Source organism: Pan troglodytes, chromosome 11 (assembly GCF_028858775.2).
Source record: "Pan troglodytes isolate AG18354 chromosome 11, NHGRI_mPanTro3-v2.0_pri, whole genome shotgun sequence".
Classification (NCBI taxonomy): domain Eukaryota; kingdom Metazoa; phylum Chordata; class Mammalia; order Primates; family Hominidae; genus Pan; species Pan troglodytes.
Window position 1 is genome coordinate 83,004,534 of NC_072409.2, and position 23,286 is coordinate 83,027,819.

Consider the following 23,286-nt stretch of genomic DNA (forward strand, 5'->3'; position numbering starts at 1 on the left):
ATGTGACTCCTTAAGTCTCAAATTTGTTAAAGAAAAGATTATTCAATGATACTTGCTGAAGCATGGTAAGGAAGACTTTATTCAGGAACTTCATGATAGGTATATAGAGCTCACTGCAACAGGGTTTTGCAGTGGAAGAGAGATTAGGCTCAACTCCAAACAGCAGCATGGGCAAGTGGGCATTTATGGCCAAGGAGCTGTGTAGGGGTCAGTGGATGGAAAATTACTAACAGGAAACATCGGGGTAAAGGAGTTTCTGGCTAAATATACCTAACAGGATTCTTGCTGGAGACAGGCCGAGGTAATCAGACATCATCTGGGGGATAGTGGAGAATAAGGAACCTGATCAGATATTGAGAATAACCACATAAGGCGAGGTGGTGGTGGTGGTTCTTGGTAAACTGACTTAGCCAGGGTCTGTGCTAAAACTGGATTTTACAGGGAAGTGCACAGATGGGCCTAGCAGAAAATTCAGAAACCTAATTCAACCAAAGAATTTTTGCCAGTGTGTTGTACTTGAGAAAAATTATAAACTATACTTTTACCCCCGAGATAGGGATTGTTCCTTCTGCCAAAATGCCTTTGAATAACTGCAATATGATTCTTAGGGAACTTTCTGGAATTGCTGTAAAAAATCAGTACAGGCATCTTATGCCTGCATCTTGCTTTTTTTCTCCCGGATTGCCCCTCAGTTCATTTAGTGTACACAGCACTACAAAAAACAGGTTTCCCTGCCTCTTACCCCTCCATTCTTTCCTCCCTGCACAAAGGAGAAAGCGGACTGTAGTTTAAAAAGCAAGTGGCAGTGCTACAGCAGGTTGTCTGCAGCAGGAGAGATGGCCTTAAAGGTTGTGAACGTCTCCTTATGGAGTATCGAGAAGCTGCACAGCCACCTAGAAACGTCCACAGAGGGATTGGGTCTGAAATGTCACCCAATTCAGAGACTGTGAGGCAGTGACAGGCGAGTGGCCCTCAGGCAGAGAGAGGCTGAGAGAGCTGGTCCCCAAGGCATAACTGCCAGGATCCTCAGTTGGACCACGGCCCAGAGAGAACCCAATTGGGGCGCACGCTTTTTGATCTGGGAACTGGGCAAGATTCTTTCAGCCAATCCGTTAGAGAAGTGCTGGTGACGTTACTGGTCGCGATACAGCCGGCCTCTGACGTCATCCCGCAGCGCCGGAAGCGGTGAGGCAGAGATGAGTAACGTGAACTTGTCCGTCTCCGACTTCTGGAGGTAAGGCGGTCGTCAGCCTATCTCTTCTGCTGGCTGGGCTCAATGCCGCGGGTGAGCGTTCGGCCGAGGCTGCTCCTACCCTTGAGTGATGTGCCTTGAATGACGCTGCTTTCATTCGCTGCTCTCACGGCTGCTTTCTCCGTCCTCCCCTGTTACTACCTTGGGCTGTTTCAGCGGGCGCTCGCGTTGGTCTTCGACCCACTTTGCGTTTGTTCACGTGTGCTCCCGACACCTGTATGTACCTTGGTCGCAACACAAGCCGAAAAAATATTAGAGAATGGGCCCTGTCCAACCAAGGAGGCGGCCCAGCTTGTCGGGAAGGACAGCGTTTCCGCCAGAAATGCTTCGTGAAAGGCACTTGAGGGACCTTAGCAGCATCCTCAACAGGCCTTGTAGGGAATGCCAGAAGAAGCAGTCCTTGGCCGGGCGGGGTGGCTCATGCCTGTAATCCCAGCACTTTGGGAGGCCGAGGCGGGCGGATCACCTGAGGTCGGGAGTTCCAGACCAGCCTGACCGACATGGAGAAACCCCGTCTCTACTAAAAATACAAAACTAGCCAGGTGTGGTGGCGCATGCCTGTAATCCCAGCTACTCGGGAGGGTGAGGCAGGAGACGTTCTTGAACCCGGGAGGCGGAGTTTGTGGTGAGCTGAGATCGCGCCATTGCACTCCAGCCTGGACATGCCAAGAGCGAAACTCCGTCTCAAAAAAAAAAAAAAAAAAGAAAAAAAAAAAAAGCCTTTCCCCATACATACCAGTGATAGTGGCTTAACAAAGCAGGGATAAAATTTCTATTTGGAATTGCTGTGGTCTAGGTTTGGAACTTTTGGGGATTGTTCATATGTGAGACAATACAGATTTGTGCTCGTTCTTCTTGGTTACACAGTTATTACTTTCTTTTTTTCTTTTTATTTTCTTTCTTTTTTTTTTTTTTTTTTAGACAGAGTCTCACTCTGTTACCCAGGCTGGAGAGCAACGGCGTGATCTCGCCTCACTGCAACCTCCGTCTCCCGGGTTCAAGCTATCTCTGCCTCAGCCTCCCAAGGAGCTGGGATTACAGGCGTGTGCCACGACGCCTGGCTAATTTTTTGTATTTTTAGTAGAGATGGGGTTTCACCATGTTGGCCAGGCTGGTCTCAAACTCCTGACCTCAGGTGATTCGCCCCCCTCGGCCTCCCAAAGTGTTGGGATTACAGGCGTGAGCCACTGTGCCCAGCCGCAGTTATTGCTTTCAAATGATCTTTTTATATGTCCACAGCTCCTGCTTGCCCTACCTTCACTATTAACAAGAGTGATAATAGTGTTGAATGCTTTTTATCAGACACTGAGCTTTACATACTTTGTCCTTTAGCTCTTGTGACAACCCCATGGTGTAGAGCAATTGTTAATACCGCTTGACACTTGAGGGAATGAAGGCTTGGAGAGGTTAAATAACTTGCCTCAAGTCACACAGCGAGTAGGTGGTAGAACCAATGTTTGAATTCAGGCAATCCAACTTCAGAGACCTTGATCTTCGCCACTGTTCTATATTGTTTTTCTTCGACTGTCCATTAAGCTCCCAGACACCTACTCTTTGTTACCTTTTATTTTTATTTTTATATTTTTTTGAGACGGAGTCTCTCTCTGTCGCCCAGGCTGGAGTGCAGTGGCGCGATCTTGGCTCACTGCAAGCTCCGCCTCCCGGGTTCACGCCATTCTCCTGGCTCAGGACTACAGGCGTCTACCACCACGCCCGGCTAATTTTTTGTATTTTTTAGTAGAGACGGGGTTTCACCGTGTTAGCCAGGATGGTCTCGATCTCCTGACCTCGTAATCTGCCTGCCTCGGCCTCCCAAAGTGCTGGGATTACAGGCTTGAGCCACCGCACCCGGCCTGTTTGTTACCTTTTATTTTATGGAGAAAATTAGGGTCATGAGATGTGCTTTCCCTCACATTTCTGCCTCTGCTTTCCCTTTTAAAGTCATCAAGATTTATACCCTTTTCCTTTTGTCTCAGAGGATGAATTGTCTCTCTAATCAGAGCAGTTTCTTTATGTTTGCTTCTGATATTTTATGCTGTCACTTATGAGACCTTGTTTTCATTTGTCATTTCTGTTTCCCAGTCGTGTATAAACAAGGCCAGGTTTCTCAGATCTCTGACACTTCCCCTTGCCGAAGAAAGAAAAACTCCTTGGTGATCCATTATAACTTTAGCTGTCATCCAATAACTTTCTTTCTCTTTATATCCAAACTGTTTTAGTGAGTATTCTGAACTCTGCCTCCATTTCCTCACCTTTTGTTTCCTTCTGTATCTAGCTCTCAGACCCATCATTCCCATGAAATTTCACCCCAAGGTCACCAGTGACTATTGTCAAACCAGATAAAAATTTTTTGATTATTACTGGATCTCTTTGCTGCTTTTGGAACTTGGTCATCCCTTTACTCCCTTCTTCTTTGCTTTATGTGTCAGTGCTCTCAGATGATTTATTCAACAAGTATTGATTGGGATACAGAGATGAACAAGACAGATAAATTGTTTTCTCTTAAGGAATTTACATTCTAGCTGTTCTCCATGTGCCTTTCTTACCAGTCATTTCTGCTATGGGTAGTCATTTTCCTCCTTCCCTAAAATGTTGGGTGTTTCTGTTGTTTGTGACTTTGGCATATGAACAATGAAAAACTGTTCTTTTTTTTTTTTTTTTTTAGCTTGACCAATTTTTTTTTTATACTTTAAGTTCTGGGATACATGTGCAGAACGTGCATGTTTGTTACATAGGTGTATACTAAGTGCCATAGTGGTTTGCTGCACCCGTCAACCTGTCATCTACATTAGGTATTTCTCCTAATGCTATCCCTCCCCTAGCCCCTCACCCCCTGACAGGCCCCAGTGTGTGATGTTCCCCTCCCTCTGCCCATGTGTTCTCATTGTTCAACTCCCACTTATGAGTGAGAACATGTGGTGTTTGGTTTTCTGTTCCTGTGTTAGTTTGCTGAGAATGATGGTTTCCAGCTTCATCCATGTCTCTGCAAAGGACATGAACTCATTCTTTTTTATGGCTGCATAATATTCCATGGTATATATGTGCCACATTTTCTTTATCCAGTCTATCATTGATGGGCATTTGGGTTGGTTCCAACTCTTTGCTATTGTTAATAGTGCTGCAATAAACATACATGTGGATGTGAAGCTTGACCAGTTTTTATAAAATGATTATACCTATGTGACCACCATCCAGATTAGGATACAGATACATAATATTACCAGCATTCAGAATGAAAACTGTTCTTTTCATTCTGTACACATTGCCTGAGTGAACCCATCAGCTGGCTTGGTTTTAACTACCTCCTACATGCTCCCAAATTGAAATTGTCAGCTTAGATCTCTCTGAGCTTTACCCTCACATCTGACTATCCTCCTGGACAGCTCTGCCTGCAAGTCCCACAGACACTTCAAATTCAGATGACTGAAACTGAACTCAGTGTCTTTCCTGGACTTAACTCTTATCACATTCATCACTAAGTCCTGATAGTTTTACCCCCTAAACATCTCTCAAATCTGTGCAGTCTTTTCCATCTCTACTGTTGTCCTTTTACCTGCAATATCATGGCCTTCTAACTGATTTCCCTGCTTCTAGGCCTGTTCCCCCATATCTTTTCTTCACATTACTCCCCTCCACCCCCAGATGGTCTTTGGAAACAAGTCTGTATCAAATTCCTGCTTAATCTTTAAAGATCTGTCCATGCATTCATCCATTCTTTTCTCTAATTCATTCAGCAAACATTCATTGTCTACTGGCTTGCAAAATCCATTGAAAGTTCTAAAGTTTGAGCTTCTCAGCCAGGGCTCTGCCTGTTCTGAACCCTGCCTGTATCTCCAGCCTCTTCTCTGCCTCATGCTTTAGGTTCCATCAACACTGAATGGCATCTTCATGGGTACTGTGCTATTTCTTCTTTGTGTACTTGCCCTTCTTATTCTCTTTGCTTGGAATCTTCTCCCTGTTTCCTTTCTCCACCTCCTGCTCCTCACCTAATTAGGCTGCTCCTTTTCACCTAATTAACCCAGTTTATAAATGGGACTCAGTTATAAAGTTTAGGTCCACCTCCTCCAGGAAATTTTTTCCTGACACCTCCTTTCTCCCAATCTCGGTTGGGTACTCTAGCATTGTGCTTCCACCCTTTGCACAGAGCAATCATCATGTTTACCACATCTACTATTAATATAATTGTTTCTGTGTTTTTCTCCTCCACAAGATTTATTTTTTTTAGATGAGGTCTTGCTGTGTTGCCCAAGCTGGACTTGAACCCCTAGGCTCAAGCAATCCTTCCACCTCAGTCTCCCAAGTAGCAGGGACTACAGGTACGTGCCACCATGCCTGGCTAAGGCTGAGTTTTTTGAAGGCTGGGCTCATGTATTATCTCTTTATTCCCAGTACTAGAATGGCACAAGATACACAGGAGTGTAGTAATTTTGACTGAATGATCAAATGAGTGAAGCCAAAAGTTATATGATGCAGTGGTTAAGAACCCATTCTTTGGAATTCAAATCGTAGTTCTGGCACATATTGGCTATGTGACTTGAACATGTTACTTATCTTCTCATCCTGAATTTTCTCTTCTCAGAATGGAGTTGTGAGTGTTAAAATGAGACCATGTAAGTAAGACATTTAGCATAGTGCCTAGCACATAGTATGCACTTGATAAAGGTGCTGAAAACCGGGGGATCCTGGAGTAAAGACCAGGCCTGGCCCAGGACAGTGATCTCCCGAAACTCCTCCTCATTGTTTTGTGAATGTGTAGGCAGTGATGCAGTCTGTTAGCAGGGAGATCATAATCTTGTTTGGAAAGTAGAATTACATCCATGTTAAACAGTCAGAGAACTGTGAAGGTAGTTTGACCACATCCAATAATAAGATGTAGAGAAGAGAAGACAGCTCAATGAAGGCTTTAGGGAGGAGGTGAGGCTTGAAAGTTAAATAGGATTTGGGTTTCAGGAGAAAGGAATACCAGGAGACCATATTAAGAATGACTTAGGCCAGGCGTGGCTCCTACCTGTAATCCGTGCACTTTGGGAGGTCAAGACAGGAGGATTGCTTGAGGCCAGGAGTTTCAGACCAGTGTAGGCAACATAGTGAGAACCCCATCTCAAAATAAAATAAATTAGCAAGGCATGGTGGTGTGTGTCTGTAGTCCGAGCTACTCCGGAGGCTGAGGCTGGAGGACCACTTTAGCCCAAGGAAGTTGAGGCTGCAGTGAGCTGTGATGACGCCCTGCACCCAATCTGGGCAACAGAGTGAGACCCTGTCTCAGAAAAAAAAAAAAAAAAAAGAGCGATTTATTTGGGAGATGCTGTTCAGTATATTATACTTGAAGGGTATACATACAGGCATACCTCAGAGACGTGGGTTTGGTTCTAGACAACTGCAATAAAGTGAACATATGAATGTTTTGGTTTCTTAGTGCATATAAAAGTTATGTTTATACTATACTGTAGTCTGTTAAGTGTGCAATAGCATTATGGCTGAACAAACAATGTACATACCTTAATTAAAAGTACTTTGCTAAAAATTGCTAATAGTCACCTGAGCCTTCAGTGAGTTGTGATCTTTTTGCTGATGTAGGGGGGGTCTTGCCTTGACGTTGGTGGCTGCTGACTGATCAGGGTCATGGTTGCTGAAGGTTTGGATGTCTGTGGCAATTTCTTTTTTTTTTTTTTTGAGACGGAGTCTCGCTCTGTCGCCCAGGCTGGAGTGCAGTGGCACGATCTCGGCTCACTGCAAGCTCCGCCTCCCGGGTTCACACCATTCTCCTGCCTCAGTCTCCAGAGTAGCTGGGACTACAGGTGCCCGCCACCACGCCTGGCTAATTTTTTTGTATTTTTAGTAGAGACGGGGTTTCACCGTGTTAGCCAGGATGGTCTCGATCTCCTGACCTCGTGATCCGCCCGCCTTGGCCTCCCAAAGTGCTGGGATTACAGGTGTGAGCCATAACACCCAGCCCTTTGTTGGCGTTTTGGTAATGTTCATTACATCTTCATCAGGAATAGATTTCATCTCAAGAGACCGTTTTCTTTGCACATCCATAAGAAGCAACTCCTCATCCATTAAAGTATGATCATGAGATTGCAGCATTTCAGTCACATCTTCAGGTTCTACTTATAATTTTAGTTCTCTTTATTTCTGCTATATTGGGAGTGACTTCCTCCATTGAAGTCTTGAACCCCTGAAGGTCATCCATAAGGGTTGGAATCAACTTTTTCCAAACTCCTGTTTATGTTAATATTTTGACCTCCTCCCATAAATTACAGATGTTCTTAAGGGCATCTAGAATGGTTGAATCCTTTTCAGAAGGTTTTCAATTTACTTTTTCCAGGTCCATCAGAAGAATCACAGTTGATAGCAGCTATACCCTTATGAAATGTATTTCTTAATTAGTAACACTTGAAAGTCAGAATTACTCCTTGATCCATGGGCTGCAGCATGGATGTTGTTTTATCAAGCACGAAAACAATATTTATCTCCCTGTGTAATATATCTCCATCAGGGATCTTGGGTGCATTGTCAATGAGCAGTAATATTTTGAAAGGAATCTTTTTTTTATGAGCAGTAGTTCTTAACAGAGATCTTAAAATATTCAGTCAGTCATGCTGTCGTCCAGGCTTTGTTGTTCCATTTATAGAGCACAGGCAGAGTGGACTGAGTATAATTCTTAAGGGCCTTAGGATTTCTGAAATGGTAAATGAGCGTTGGCTTCAGTTTAAAGTCTCCAGCTGCATTAGTCCCTAACAAGACAGCCTGTCCTTGAAGCTTTGAAGTCAGGCATTGACTTCTCTCTACCTGTGAAAGTCCTAGATGGCATTTTCTTCCAGTAGCATCAAAGATCAAAGATCACTGATCACAGATCATTGTAACAGATATAATAATAATGAAAAAGTTTGAAATATTGTGAGAATTACTAAAATGTGACACAGAGACCTGAAGTGAGCACATGCTGTTGGAAAAATGGCACTGAAAGACTTGCTTGACACAGATTTGCCACAGACTGTCAATTTGTAAAAAATGCAATATCTTTCAAATGTAATAGAGCAGAGCACAAAGCAGGTATGCCAGTATGTATGTGTTTCTTGGGGAAGAGAGGAGAGAGAGGGATGGGCAAGTGGGACTAATTCTGTGAAGAGGAACGGGAGGTGAAATACGTAAGCACTGTGGAGTTACAGTATGATGAGCTTAACTTCAGGCCTGAGGGACTTGAGATGGATCAGGGCAGGGCAAGTTTCCAGGACTGTGGTGGATATTATGGTAGCCCCTCAGCCACGTGGAGTTATTTAACTATTAAGTAAAACATGTAGTTTCTCTGTTGTACTAGCTACATTTTAGATGCTCGATTGTCACGTGGTGGGTAATTTATTGGACAGTTCAGGTTTAGAACATTTCCGTCATTGCAGAAAATTCTATTGGACAGCACTATTTGAGGTTACCTGATTTCTGGCCTTGTGTGGTCTATCAGATCACTTGAGTTCTTTAAGGAATAATCAGAATTTCTTTCTGATGGATCCCCTCAACTCTAGAATGAAAGATATAGAGCTGGGCCGGGCGCGGTGGCTCACGCCTGTAATCCCAGCACTTTGGGAGGCCGAGGTGGGCAGATCGCCTGACATCAGGAGTTCGAGACCAGCCTGGCCAACATGGTGAAACCCCGTCTCTATTAAAAATACAAAAAGTAGTCAGGTGTGGTAATGCACCCCTGTAATCCCAGCTGCTCAGGAGGCTGAGGCAGGAGAATCGCTTGAACCCATGAGGTGGAGTTTGCAGTGAGCTGAGATTGCGCCACTGCATTCCAGCCTGGGCAACAGCAAAACTCCTTCTCAAAAAAAAAAAAAAAAAAAGATATAGAGGTGAAAAATAGAGAATTGGGATTTATCCACCTAGATGTGAGAATGGATGGGATTGCCCAAAGAGAGGAACAGAGCATTCCATCGTAAGAAGAGCCATAGAAGGAAGGGAGAGAGAAGGCAGGAAAGAAAACTGGGATAATTATTACTCTCATGCAGAGAGTAAATAGCATTTGATAATTCACTTGTAATTATTTATTGTATGCCCGCTGTATGTCAAGTGTTAGATTAGGTGCTAGAGATATATTGATAAGCGAAAATGGACATGACCTCTATTGTCATAGTTTTCAGTTTATGGAGTTTTACTGGAGGGACTGGGTTGAAGATTCAGGAACACCCATCCTTCTGCACTTGCCATATTGTAAAACACTCCATTTCTAAAAGTTGGAATTGGAGGCTGAAACGGGTGAAGTTACTGTTTAAGGTTGGTTACATAACCGTTGTGCAGTCACTACTTCAGCTTCTCAGGAAGTAGTAAAAAGGAACACCATAACTTGAGAACTTTGGGGGAATAAAGTATCTGTATTGATGGAGGGCAGAAAGGTAGTTCTTATTATCCTGCATCTGCCAGCCATGCTCTCTGCTGCTCACTGGATTCCTCTCTTGCCTTGCTCTCAAAATCTGTTCTCTTCTGGCTTCTCTTATTGTCAGTATGAGTAGTCAGTCACCACATATTTCCCAATGCCTAGTGAAGACATATTTCACTCCTCAGTCTGTTACCTGCTCATTCATCTGTTTCCAGCAAGTGCAAACAGATGCCCCTTGGAACGCATAGCAGTTAAAAGTGGGACCTGCCGATAACACCATCATCATTTGAGGCTCCAGGTTTAGGATTTTAGATTTATAGCTGACTCTTCATGCACCTGCATCAGCTCCTTCACAGAGACTTGCTGAACTGCCTTTTTGACCTCTCTGGCCCACGTTATATTAACAGCCTCCTCACTAATCTCTGACTCTGGATTTCTCCATGCTAGACTGCCTACACACAGCTGTTAAGTGTTCTTTGGATGCTGTTGTTTTATCTTACTGTGAAGCTCAAAACCTGGCAGTTGTCTCCTCATGATTATGGTAAATGTAAACTTTTCAGCCTAGTATTCTTTCAACACCTCTGTCTTTTTTTGTGACTCTCCAAGGCAGCTCCTCTGGTTCAGCCAACTAAGTCTGCTTTTACCCCGACCTATGGCTTGCCCTTGCCGAAATCTGTGTTTTCACTTGTGCTTTTTAAAATGGAATGGCCCCTCCCACCCCATTTCTTCTTTATCAGTCCCCTTGGCTCCTAGCCATCTCTAACCAGGAGGTTTCTGGAAGCCTGTACTGGCTAATACAGGACTTTTTACCTCCTTAGTACTCATATACTCGCACTAATCTTTTTCATTTGAATTTGCATCTCCTCAGCTGTCATTTGCTCACTTTGCCTTGCATTGTCTTGTCTTTGCAGATGGTAATGAAACTGATTTTTAAAAATCGGGTTTCTTTTTTCTTTGCTTATGAAAATGAAACTTGTGCAGAGGGCATACGTGCTGCCTTGACTGTAGGCAGGTTTCCAGGAGAGGCGTGTTAGAGGCTTGAGCACTGATAAGAGTCTGGAGTCTAGAGAGGCATCCTCTCTCTGCCCATAATTCCCTGTTTCACCTCATTGGGTGATCTCATCCTCTCTCTCTTTGCCTCAGCCTCTGTGACATGTTGATGCCTCTCAAATATATGCATTTAGTCCATTCCCCTCTCTTGAGCTTCATACCCACATATCACAGCTTGAGTCTTGGATCTTCCACAGGCAACTTAAACTAATTACATTTCAATATGAAATTGGTCCTTCTCTCTTCACTTTCCTTTTTATCCCCAAATTATGTCTCCTTGTATATTTTTCATTTTTGTTAATGGGCATCTTCAAATTTGAAGTCTTTGGTGAGTGTCTCGCCTTTTTTTTTTTTTTTTCTTGAGATGGAGCCTTGCCCTATTGCCCAGGCTGGAATACAATGGTGCGATCTCTGCTCACTGCAACCTCCGCCTCCTGGGTTCAAGCAATTTTCCTGCCTCAGCCTCCCGAGTAGGTGGGAGGCACCTGCCACCACGCCTGGCACCTGCCACTACGCCTGGCTAATTTTTGTATTTTTAGTAGAGATAGGGTTTTACCACGTTGGCTAGGCTGGTCACAAACTCCTGACCTCGTGATCCGCCTGCCTTGGGCTCCCAAAGTGCTGGGATTACAGGCCTGAGTCACCGCACCTGGCCAGTGTGTCCTTTTATTCCTTTGTCATTCCCCAAATGTCATCAGTAATTAAGTATATCTTCCAGATTTCTCCTGGTTCTTCTTGCTCTCCATCCCCTTTGCTTCGGCCATTGTTGAGGCCTCATCTCTCTTCTGAATTTCTTGTCTCTTTCTCTTTTACTGATAGTCCACATGGCCATAAGGGTTGTTTTTCAAAAGAATATCAGCACTTCCATTGTTTTGCGCGTTGTGTATTGCACAAAATTGCCACATTCACACTTTAGAAATTGTAGGTTTGCGGCCGGGCACGGTGGCTCATGCCTGTAATCCCAGCACTTCGGGAGGCCGAGGCAGGCGGATCACCTGAGGCCAGGAGGTCGAGACCAGACTGACCAACATGGAGAAACCTAGTCTCTACTAAAAATATAAAATTAGCTGACTGTGGTGACACATGCCCATAATCCCAGCTACTCGGGAGGCTGAGGCAGGAGAATCGCTTGAACCCAGGAGGCAGAGGTTGCGGTGAGCCAAGATTGTGCCATTGCACTCCAGCCTGGGCAACAAGAGTGAAGCTCCGTCTCAGGAAAAAAAAAAGTAAAGAAATTGTAGATTTGCATATTTATTATGACTGTCTCCTGGCAGATGGGAGTGAAATATATTGTTCTAACATCAGTATGTCATGACAGGGAAGGAAAACCTATGACACATAAAGACACCTAAGCACTAGAGAACATCTTTTTTATGTCCTTAGTTCTCTGGCAGGCAAACTCCTTCTCATCCTTTAAAACCGCACATTAATATCCCTTCCTCGTGAAGCCTTTTAAAATATTCTCCACAAGAGTCAGTCAGTCCTTTTACTGGGCTAATGCCATATTTGGTTACTGTCTTCTTGTAGTGTTTATCACATTATATTGTATATATTGGTATACGATTCTGTCTGTCCTACTGCACTCCAGGCTCCTCAAGGACAGGGACAATGTCCCTGTTTTATTCATCCTTTGACTTTCAATATGTAGCCTAATGTCCAGCACATATCAGTACATGTGTAACAGGCCAGGTGTGATGGCTTATGCTTGTAATCCCAGCACTTTGGGAGGCAGAGGCGGGTGGATCACCTGAGGTCAGAAGTTTGAGACCAGCCTGGCCAACATGGTGAAACCCTGTCTCCACTAAAAATACAAAAATTAGCCAGGTGTGGTGGCGGGTGCCTGTAATCCCAGCTACTCAGGAGGCTAAGGCAGGAGAATTGCTTGAACCCGGAAGGTGGAGGTTGCCGTGAGCCGAGATTGCGCCACTGCATGCCAGCATGGGGGACACAGCGAGACTCTTGTCTCAAAATAAATAAAATAAATAAATAAATAAATGTGTAATAAATATTTGATTGCCTAGCATGATTCAGGCAGGGAGGTAAATACTTACTCACATTATCTCATTTAATTTTCACAACAGCCTCCTGAGTCCCGTCATTATCATGGTTTATAGGTGAGGAAATTGAGACTAGGGTGGTGAAGTCACTTGCCTCAAGATGAACAGCTGGTAGATCACATGTGTGGTGGCACCGGGTGTGGCCCTGGAGGACTCACGCTAGTGGATCTGTTTTTCTAGTGATTCTTTTGTTTTGTCCCTTAGAGTGATGATGCGGGTGTGCTGGTTGGTGAGACAGGACAGCCGGCACCAGCGAATCAGACTTCCACATTTGGAAGCAGTTGTGATTGGGCGTGGCCCAGAGACCAAGATCACTGATAAGAAATGTTCTCGACAGCAAGGTAACTGGTCATAGAAATGTGGAGATTACTATGGTTATGTGGGATAGTGATAACCAAAGATGCATATTTTCTGGGTGATCTTGATGGAAAATCTATTGTCTGCCAAAAATACAGCTCAGGAACTGAGCTCTTTTAGCCAACACCAGGGCCCTATTTATTCCTGATTCTGCCCTCCCAATGTGATAATGTTCAAGGCAGGGTGGGTGAAGGTTGGGAGCAGTCAAGTTCATACTGTTACCATGGGATGGTGGAATTGAGTCCTGCCCTCCTTTCCCCAGGGACATTGCTCAATGGGCAGCAAGATGTAAACTCTGGAGTCTACAGGTGAAACCATGTCTTTCTGAGAAGTAATGGGGTAGTGCCATCCTTTACATATTGCTTCACACAGAGTATTATGAGACAGTGGCATCTAGCACTTGTCTTAGGGTTTAATAACATGAAAGTCCTTGCCCTCAGAAAAAAATCCTTACCATGTACCTTGTTTTTTCCTGTAAACATGCACACTGCTGGCTGGAGTGTGACCCCCCCACAGCAAGGTTTCCCAAGGGTTCTGAACTTAGAGAGTTGGCATCTGCAGCACTGATTATGATCTTTCCTATATGAGTTAATCTAAGTGGAGAGATACAAAGCCATGCTTGAGCTGAGTAGGCCCAAGATGCAGAAGCAGTGGCTGCTTCTCTCTCTGTTCCCTTCCTCACAACAGCAACTGAAGGGGCATGTATGTGGCACCCTGTCCTCTCTGGGGAGCAGCTGTGGTGGTTCTTCTTTCCTCCCTGTCTCAACTCCAGATACCTTGTTCATTTATCAGAACAGGAATGCTTAATGTTACCACTTCTCACACATGCTCAGATTGTTCTGTCTCTGCAATCATCTTTCTAGAACATTCTTTCCACTCCTTCTACCCAAAGCCACCGAGTTTCTGTTTTCCAGGAATGTGTCTTTTACTGTTTTATCTTTTAAAGGCATCTAATAGTTGTTGTTTTTCCAAAATAATAGTGGAAGCCTGATTTAATCCTTGGTCAAGAGTTTGTGTGAGAAATGGGTCTTTTTTTTTTTTTTTTTTTTCTCCTGAGACAGGGTCTCACTCTGTTGCCCAGCCTGGAGTGTAGTGGTGCGATCTTGACTCTCTGCAACCTCCACCTCCTGGGGCTCAAGTGATTCTCCCACCTCAGTCTCCCAAGTAGCTGGGACTACAGGCATGTGCCACCACACCTGGCTAATTTTTGTATTTTTTTGTAGAGACGGGGTTTTGCCATGCTGCCCAGGCTGGGAGAAACGGGTCTTCTTTTCTGGTGGCAGAGTCTGTGATCATGAGCAGGCCAGGGGTTCTGGAATAGGGAAACTTGTGGGGATTAATTGAAGCTGCCTCATAGGGATCTTGGCAATAGCTAAGGGAGTATGTACGCTGTTGGACATTTTATGGAAGGATTTAAACCTTTAGAAATTGGTAGGATTTGGAGCTCCAGCCACCTGCAATAACAGGTGATTGCTAATAGGCCTTTAAGGAAACACCATCTGTTCAGCTGCCGCCTGTAGTGAAGCTTGTTTTCTTTAGGGAAGATAGGAGCAAGTGCCTGGTTCTTTGTTGCATTTGTGTTTAACTTTTTCCAATCTCTTTCAGTACAGTTGAAAGCAGAGTGTAACAAGGGATATGTCAAGGTAAAGCAGGTAGGTGTATTTATAACTTGGAATTTTATACTCGATGATTTTCTTATGCTGTTGACTTTAGAGTGTCTGTGCCAGCCAGTGAAGGCTTCTCTGTCATGTATGGAAGTGATGGAGTAATATAGGTGAACATAAGGCAAGGTGCTTGGCATATAGTAAGTGGTTAACATAGCAGTGGCTATCTTACTGTAGGTGCTGTTGCTATTATTATAATTATTTTCTGATTGTTTATTCCATAGGTAGGAGTCAATCCCACCAGCATTGACTCAGTCGTAATTGGGAAGGACCAAGAGGTGAAGCTGCAGCCTGGCCAGGTTCTCCACATGGTGAATGAACTTTATCCATATATTGTAGAGTTTGAGGAAGAGGCAAAGAACCCTGGCCTGGAAACACACAGGAAGAGAAAGAGATCAGGCAACAGTGATTCTATAGAAAGGGATGCTGCTCAGGAAGCTGAGGCTGGGACAGGGCTGGAACCTGGGAGCAACTCTGGCCAATGCTCTGTGCCCCTAAAGAAGGGAAAAGATGCACCTATCAAAAAGGTGAGGGTAGTGTGATTGGTAGATGATGTGGAGAAGAAATGAAATATAATGACTGCTTAATTGTTTTGTACACTTTAAAGTTCAGAAATGCGTGAGGGGTTATTAACCATGATGAAAGAGTCACTTGTTTGTGGCGTGAAAATCATTTGGATGAATGTTCCTTTATGTGCTTTTTTCTTAAATTCCTGAGGTAAGCCACCTGAAGGTAGAACAATAATGGCAGTGTGTACTTAACATTGAACAACTAAAGTGGATCAGTTGTTTATGCATCTATAGAAGGTTTTCATAGATCATGTAATTCATATGCTGATGTCAAAGTGGAGAATTGGTCAGGCTGTAGCTGCAGTGAGAGAGGGCAAAGAAGGTATGACTCATACTCTGGCATTTCTCGCCTTCATTTAGAACAGCCAGCTGTGAATATAGGAAGGCTGGCTGGGTGCAGTGGTTCACGCCTGTAATCTCAGCGCTTTGGGAGGCCGAGGTGGGCAGATAGATCACTTGAGGGTCAGGAGTTTGAGACCTGCCTGGCAAACATTGTGAAACTCCATGTCTACTAAAAATACAAAAATTAGCTGGGCCTGGTGGTACACACATGCTTGTAATCCCAGCTACTCGGGAGGCTGAGGCGGGAGGATTGCTTGAACCTGGAAGGCGGAGGTTGCAGTGAGCTGAGATGGCACCACTGCACTCCAGCCTGGGCGACAGAGCGAGACTCCATCTCAAAAAACAACAACAATAATAAAAAACAGCTGGGTGTGCTGGCTCACGCCTGTAATCCCAGCACTTTGGGAGGCCAAGATGGGCAGATCACCTGAGGTCAGGAGTTCGAGACCAGCCTGACCAACGTGGCAAAACCTAATCTCTACTAAAAATACAAAATTAGCTGGGCGTGGTGGTGCATGCCTATAATCCCAGCAACTCCAGAGGCTGGGCAGGAGCATCGCTTGAACCCGGGAGGCAGAGGTTACAGTGAGCCGAGATCACGCCATTGTACTCCAGCCTGGGCAACAAGAGCGAAACCCCATCTCAAAAAAAAAAAGAAAGAATATAGGGTCGGGTGTGGTGGCTCACGCCTGTAATCCCAGCACTTGGGGAGGTGGAGGCCAGTGGATCACCTGAGGTGAGGAGTTCAAGACCAGCCTGGCCAACCTGGTGAAACTCCATCTCTACTAAAAAATACAAAAGTTATCTGGGCGTGGTGGTGGGCACCTGTAATCCCAGCTACTTGGGAAGCTGAGGCAGGAGAATCACTTCGGAGGTTGCAGTGATCACGCCACTGCACTCCAGCTTGGGTGAGACAGAGTGAGACTTTGTCTCAAAAAAAAAAAAGAGAATATAGGAAGGCAATGGAGTGAAGCAGAGTCAAGTGAATCTTGTTTAATTCTCAAAAACTAAGCTTATTTCCAAGTTTAGTTGTGCTATCACACAGTATTAACTGTTGCCAAATTTAATTATTGGCATTTGTAATTTACATTGCTTGTTTTTTGTTTTTTGTTTTTTTAGGAATCCCTGGGCCACTGGAGTCAAGGCTTGAAGATTTCTATGCAGGACCCCAAAATGCAGGTCAGAATACAATTTTGGAATTTCAGTACATTTCATGTTGTAAATGACCACTCCACAGAGGTCTTAATTACAAATGAAATCAAAGGATATCAGTCTTTCTGAATGAGATTCATTTTATTGGGCTGTTCTGTGAGAACAAGAGGCTTTTCACATTGGCAATAAAGTAGCAGCTGTCATTGTTTGGAGAGAAAGCTGAGTTCTTCAAATGAATATCCCCTCTGCCTTGTGCCTTTTAAACTTCTGGGTACTTTAAGGGAAGTTGCATTAACCTTAGTATGGTTCCTTTCAAGGGAGCATCAGAGATAATACACTGTGACAGTAGTACTGTGCTGCCCTGGCATTAACAGTCAGACATCCCTGTAATCTCAGCACTTTGGGAGGCCGAGACGGGAGGATCACCTGAGGTCAGGAGTTCGAGATCAGCCTGACCAACATAGAGAAACCCCGTCTCTACTAAAAATACAAAAAATTAGCTGGGCATGGTGGTGCATGCCTGTAATCCCAGCTACTCAAGAGGCTGAGGCAGGAGAATCACTTGAATCCGGGAGGTGGAGGTTGCGGTGAGCTGAGATTGCGCCATTGCACTCCAGCCTGGGCAACAAGAGCGAAACTCCATCTCAAAAAAAAAAAAAAAAAAAAAAAAAAAACAGGCATCATCCTTGAGGAGCCTTTGAGTCCCACTTCAATTACATTCCTTGTTGACAAGGGGCAGGTCTAATAGGGCTCACTGGAACCCATGTGTACGTGTCACACAGTCTGCCATGTTGGAGTGGAGAAGGATGCTTTTGAATTTATGTCTACGGAGATTTTACATCACATTCTTGGGAACTATTTTGTACTGTGCATCTTCTGTGTATTCTGTGTAGTGTGGTGGTTGAAAACAGACTCTGGAGTCAACCACATCTGAGTTGGAATCCTAGATTTCCCTCTTAGGAACTATGACTTGTGCAAGACACTCAACCTATCTGAATTTCAGTGCTCTCCTCTCTCAAAACTGGGCTACTAAAACCATTTGCACAAGACTGTGGGAATTAAGTGACTTAGTGAATATAACAACCAGGCACACAGAAGATTCTTAGTAGATGTCTGTTTCCTTCTCTTGTATCCCTCTGCTAGGTTTACAAAGATGAGCAGGTGGTGGTGATAAAGGATAAATACCCAAAGGCCCGTTACCATTGGCTGGTCTTACCATGGACCTCCATTTCCAATCTGAAGGCTGTGACCAGGGAACACCTTGAACTCCTTAAGCATATGCACACTGTGGGGGAAAAGGTGATTGTAGATTTTGCTGGGTCCAGCAAACTCCGCTTCCGATTGGGCTACCACGCCATTCCGAGTATGAGGTAAGCCAGGTGGGTAGTGCTGCTGGCTCCTGGTTCTGTCCAGGTGGGCAGATAGATTCAGCCTGGGCTTGCTGAGGGCACATATTGCACTGAGACCCAGGGAAGTGGGATGGAGTTTTTCCAAAGCAGGTGGGCTGAAGCTTCCACCTCTCTGCCTGACTTGCATGCAAGCTTTGAGTTCCCACTTCTGCCTATAATTCAGTCATATTTGGTTCTTTGTTCCTCTCAAAATATAAACCTTCGAGAGCCTAATATATGAACTAGATGAAGCAGCTTCATTATCCTCAGATAAAGAATTGTGGTCAGTGGCTTTTATCAGATTCTTCAAAAGCATCTATAACCCCAGAATGATTAAGGACCATTACTCTGAAGGAAACAAACATCATAGACTTCTGTAATGACAGCTTAGTAGATCCAGGATTTGAAAATAAAATGAGAGAAAAGTATAGAATTTGTTTTCCTGTGGCTTATGCCCAGAAGGATTCAGAAAGGAATGACTGATTTCTTTCAAAGAATACAAGCAAGGTGGATCTCCGTGATTTCTTTGATTTAAGCAATAAGATGATAAGTCTAGATTTTAGAGTTTTTATTTTGTTTTTAAAAAACTGTGATAGAATATACATAACAAAATTTACATTTTAGTCATCTTTAAGTGTACAATTCATTGGCATTACTATATTCATATTACAATGCAAACATTACTACCATCCATCTCCAGAACTGTTTTCTCTTCCCAAATTGAAACTCTGTACCTTAAATAATAACTCTCCATTTCCCCCTCCCACTCCTGGCAACCACCATTGTACTTTCCTTCCCTATGAATTTGACTACTCTAGGTACCTCATATTAGAGGAGTCATACAAGGACATATTTGTCCTTTTGTGACTGGCTTATTTTACTTATTTACTTACTTATTTTACTTTACATAATGTCTTCAAGGCTTATCCATGTTGTAGCATGTGACAAGATTTTCTCTGCTTATTTTTTTTTAACTACCAACAGTCACATTTTATTTAGGTGAATAATTATGACTTAGGTTACTGGCCACTTGAACCAAATGAAATCTTTGTGCCAGATTTTTCCCTCGTCAGTACTGATGCTTTTAAGTTGAGGCATAACTTACATACAATAAAGTGCATAATAAGATGCATAGTTTGATCAGTTTTCATAAACGTGTATAATCTTGCCACTATCATTCTGATTAAGATACAGATGTCTGTCCTTTCATCCCAGAAAGTTCCCTTGTGCCCCTTTCCAGTTAATCCTCCCTCAAGCATTGCTTTTATTTCCTTCAGCATAGATAGTTTTTGTCTCTTCTAGAGCTACTATGTATAAATGGAATCATACATTGCATACTCTTTTTTGGTCTGGCTTTTTTGGGTCAGCATAATTTTGAGATTCATGTGTGTTATTGTGTATATCATAGACATATGTACTTTATTTATTTTTTTCCCCTTGAGTAAATATTTAGGGATCCCAGTCTGGGCAACATGGCAAAACCTGTCTCTACAAAAAATACAAAAAATTAGCCGAGGGTGGTGGTGCACACCTGCTACTTGGGAGGTTGAGTTGGAAGGATCACTTGAGCCCAGGAGGTTGAGGCTACAGTAAGCTATGATCACGCCATTGTACTCCAGCCTGGGCAACAGAGTGAGACTCTGTCTCAAAAAAGAAGAAGAAAAAAAAAGAATAAATATTTGGAGATGGAATTGTTAGGTCATAGGGTGGATGTATGTTGTACCTCACTTTAAAAATATAAATATATTTTTATTGTTAAAGGCTGATTTGAAAATTTAGGAGGGAAAGTCACCCATAATCCTGTTTCCCTAATGCAGAGCCCCTGACTAACAGAGCCCTTGGCCCCTGAGCCCTTTTCACGTAGTGATCATGATGCCCATACCTTTTTCCTACAATGAATGTTGTCGTGCTAAGGAGAATGCTCACAGCAAGAGCTGTGGTAGGTATATATGGGAGGCAAAATGAGCCAATAAGCAAAGTTGCTATTTATATACCCTTTTATATTACTCTGTATGATGTAGTTTTGAATAAATGAACATATTAGAAAGGAAAAGGTGATAAACAAGTAAAATTATTTTTTCTATTGTAAAAGTAATGTTTTCAATTAAGAAAATATAAAAAATTAAGTATGAAAAAGAACAAAGACCTTTCATAATACTAACTGTAGATAACTAAACTATAGACCTTATTTTAGATAACTTACTAAACTGTAGACCTTATTTGAATTTCACCCATTTTTCTTGTATTGTTCTTTTTCTACTCCAGAATCCAATCTCACATTTCATTTATTTGTTCTCTCTTCTTAGTCTCCCTCAATCTGTGACAATTCCTACTTTCCTGGCTTTCATGACCTTGACACTTTTGATGAATACTGGCTAATTGTCTTTAGGACGTCTTTTAATTTGGGTTTGTCTAATTTTGTTTTTCATGATTAGGTTGACGTTATGCATTTTTTTAATCACTGAAGTGATATTTCTGATTGTGTCCTTCTCAATATGTCATATGGCGGGGCATGATGTTGAGATGGTTTATTACTGGTGATGTTAACCTTGATCATTTTGTTAAGGTGGTGTCTGCCAGGTTTTCACCTTCAAAATTACTGTTTGTTTTTTTTTAATTCATGAATATTTTGGGTTAGATATTTTGAGACTATACTACTATTTCTCCTCAAACTTGCACCCAATGATTTTAGCATCTATTGGTGCATCTTGCCTGTAATAGTTATTGTATTGGTATTTACTCTATGGTGACTTTATACTTCCTTCACCTAACTTATTAGTTGAAATTATTCTGTGTGAAAGCGCTGTTCTGTCTTTCTCATTAGTTCTTTATTCAATCATTTAATGGTATGGACTCATGGATGTTTATTCTATAGGTTATAATTCAATACTATAATTATTTTGTTGCTCAAATTGTTCAGCTTTGGTTATTGAAAGCCCCTTTAGGTCAGCTCTTGTGTCACTTAGATACGCCTTCAACATCTTTTGGGCAATTTATTTTCTGGCCCCACAAGATGTTCCAGGCTTATCTGGAATGAACCACTTCTCCAAAGAGCCCTAGGTCTTCTTGGGCACTAGGTTTCTGTGAGAGAAGTGGTTGATTCCAGGGTGTCCTTGCTTTCTAGGTCCTCTCAGCCATAGAGCCAGAAATGCATGTATGAATCCTAAGCCATACACACACACACACATACACACCCCTATAATTCTGTGTTTATCTACCTTTATTTGTATGTGAAAAACCATGAGTTCATACTGATATCTCTGACACCATTCCAACTCTGTAAGTTTCATTCTTGTTTCCCTTTTCCTTTTTTGTAACTGCTTTCTCCAACAGTGAGAAACCTGGCTCTCATTAGTTACAATAAATTCATTTACTTGTTCAGTCCTAGTGTACCCATAAAATAGTTACAGGATTCCTAACCCATACCCCTGTGAGAAGGACATTTACTAACTAGAGTACAGTACTTGTCTATAGTTCTTTTTGTTTTTAGCCTTATCGTATCTAGTCAAAACACTGTTCTCCAAAGCTAGGTTACTATAGTATAGTAAATATAGTTACTATATTTTCTTCCTCAATCCATTTAGTGTGGTTTCCTCATTCATTTGTAATACAGCTATGCTTATTTATTAGTGCTTATATTTCATTTTGGATTCTGCACACATGTTGATTGATTTTGATTATTTATTGGGAGAACGTGAAATATTACCGATTATAAGAGTGAAAGCTGTTATACAAAAAGGCATTCTACTTGGTTTAACAAGTCCAAAAGAGAATTCCTGATTTTCTTCCCCAAACCTGCTTTTTCACCTAACCTTCTTTATCTCAGTAAGTAACACTCTCCCAAAGCAACATGCAGCCCATTAATAAGTTCTGTTTGTTCTATTCCAAAATGCATTCAAAGTAGGATTGCTTGTTGACATCTCAGCTGCTACAGCTCAGCTCTAGTGTAGGCTGTGATTTTCTGGCCTAGACTGCTGTAGCAGCCTCCTTAACTGGTTTCTCCATGTTCCTCCCTATCCGTCCTTTCTTCACACAACAGTCAGAGTGATCTTTTAAACGTGTAAATCAGGTTGCCCCTATGGGCTTGGTTTGTGAGGAAGAGCCTGGCCCAGCCTGTCAGGACCACTGAGGCTTGTTTCTTGCCATCCTTTCCACCTCAGTTTTACACACTTCTCACCTCCAGCTGGCTGGGTGTGGGGAAGACCTGCCAGAGCCACATTGGACAAGGTGGTTCCCATGGCCAAGTAGATGGACAAGATGGTGCAGAAGAATACAGCTGGAGCGTTGGATTTGCCAAAGGAGCTTAAAAATATTCCCATGACCATGGAATTATTACAGCCCCCAGAAGAATCAGAATATCAGTTAATGCTAATGGCAAGCAGCATAAAGATGAAGAAGTTACATCTTTAACAGTCTGTCATGAAATCTGGGAAAAAGTTACTATCAACCGAGAAAGACCCTGAAGAAAAGAAAAAAGAACCTGCAGTTACATTGCAGAATAACTCTGAAGCGAGAGAAGAAAGTAGCTCCAGTGGCAGTGCAAGCGGCAGAGAGGGTGAGACAAATGCTCTAGATACTCGTGTTTCATCTTTTATTCAGGAACGAAGCACTTCTGACTCTCTTTGGTTAAAGTGTTGCGAGGTGCTTGCTGCAGCTCTCCAAACAGGAGATGGCTACACTGCTATTGGAGCTGGTGAGGAAGAATTAGGATCTCAAATTGAGGAGGCTGTATATCAAGAAATTAAGGAATATAGATACGAAATGCAAAAGTAGAGTATGAAGTAGGATATCAAATCTTAAAGAGCAAAGAATCCAAATTTAAGGGAAAATGTACCATGTGAGAATATTCCTCCTGTCTTATTTGCTAGAATGATGGCACAGGAAATGGCTAGTGATGGGCTCAGAGAGATATGGAAAAACTTGACCAAAGAAGCCATCAGAGAGCATTAGATGGCCAAGGCAGGTGGAACCCAGAGTGGCTTGTTCACATGTGCAAATGTAGTGCTGATGGACTGATAACATTCGTTGTCTGTAATGAATGTGGACCTCAGTGGAAGTTCTGTTGAGTTGGAATAACTACC

General features: G+C 42.9%; 1 protein-coding gene across 20 annotated transcripts in view; it reads left to right on the plus strand.

Moving 5' to 3' along the window:
- Positions 1-770: 770 nt before the first annotated feature.
- The window catches only part of APTX (aprataxin), an 82,315-nt gene continuing 59,799 nt past the window's right edge, over positions 771-23,286 (plus strand). For 2 of the 20 annotated variants that reach the window (XM_001158138.5, XM_001158355.5), the window contains exons 1-6: positions 1,140-1,234; positions 12,938-13,074; positions 14,696-14,742; positions 14,979-15,281; positions 16,785-16,844; positions 17,961-18,187. In XM_001158138.5, the coding sequence (XP_001158138.1) occupies positions 1,197-1,234; positions 12,938-13,074; positions 14,696-14,742; positions 14,979-15,281; positions 16,785-16,844; positions 17,961-18,187 (812 nt within the window). In that variant the 5' untranslated portion in view covers positions 1,140-1,196. Of the gene's footprint in view, positions 1,469-5,462; positions 5,569-12,937; positions 13,075-14,695; positions 14,743-14,978; positions 15,282-16,784; positions 16,845-17,960; positions 18,188-22,365; positions 22,626-23,286 lie in introns of those variants that run through there. The other 18 variants (XM_063787869.1, XM_063787865.1, XM_063787867.1 and 15 more) reach the window with 18 other exon arrangements.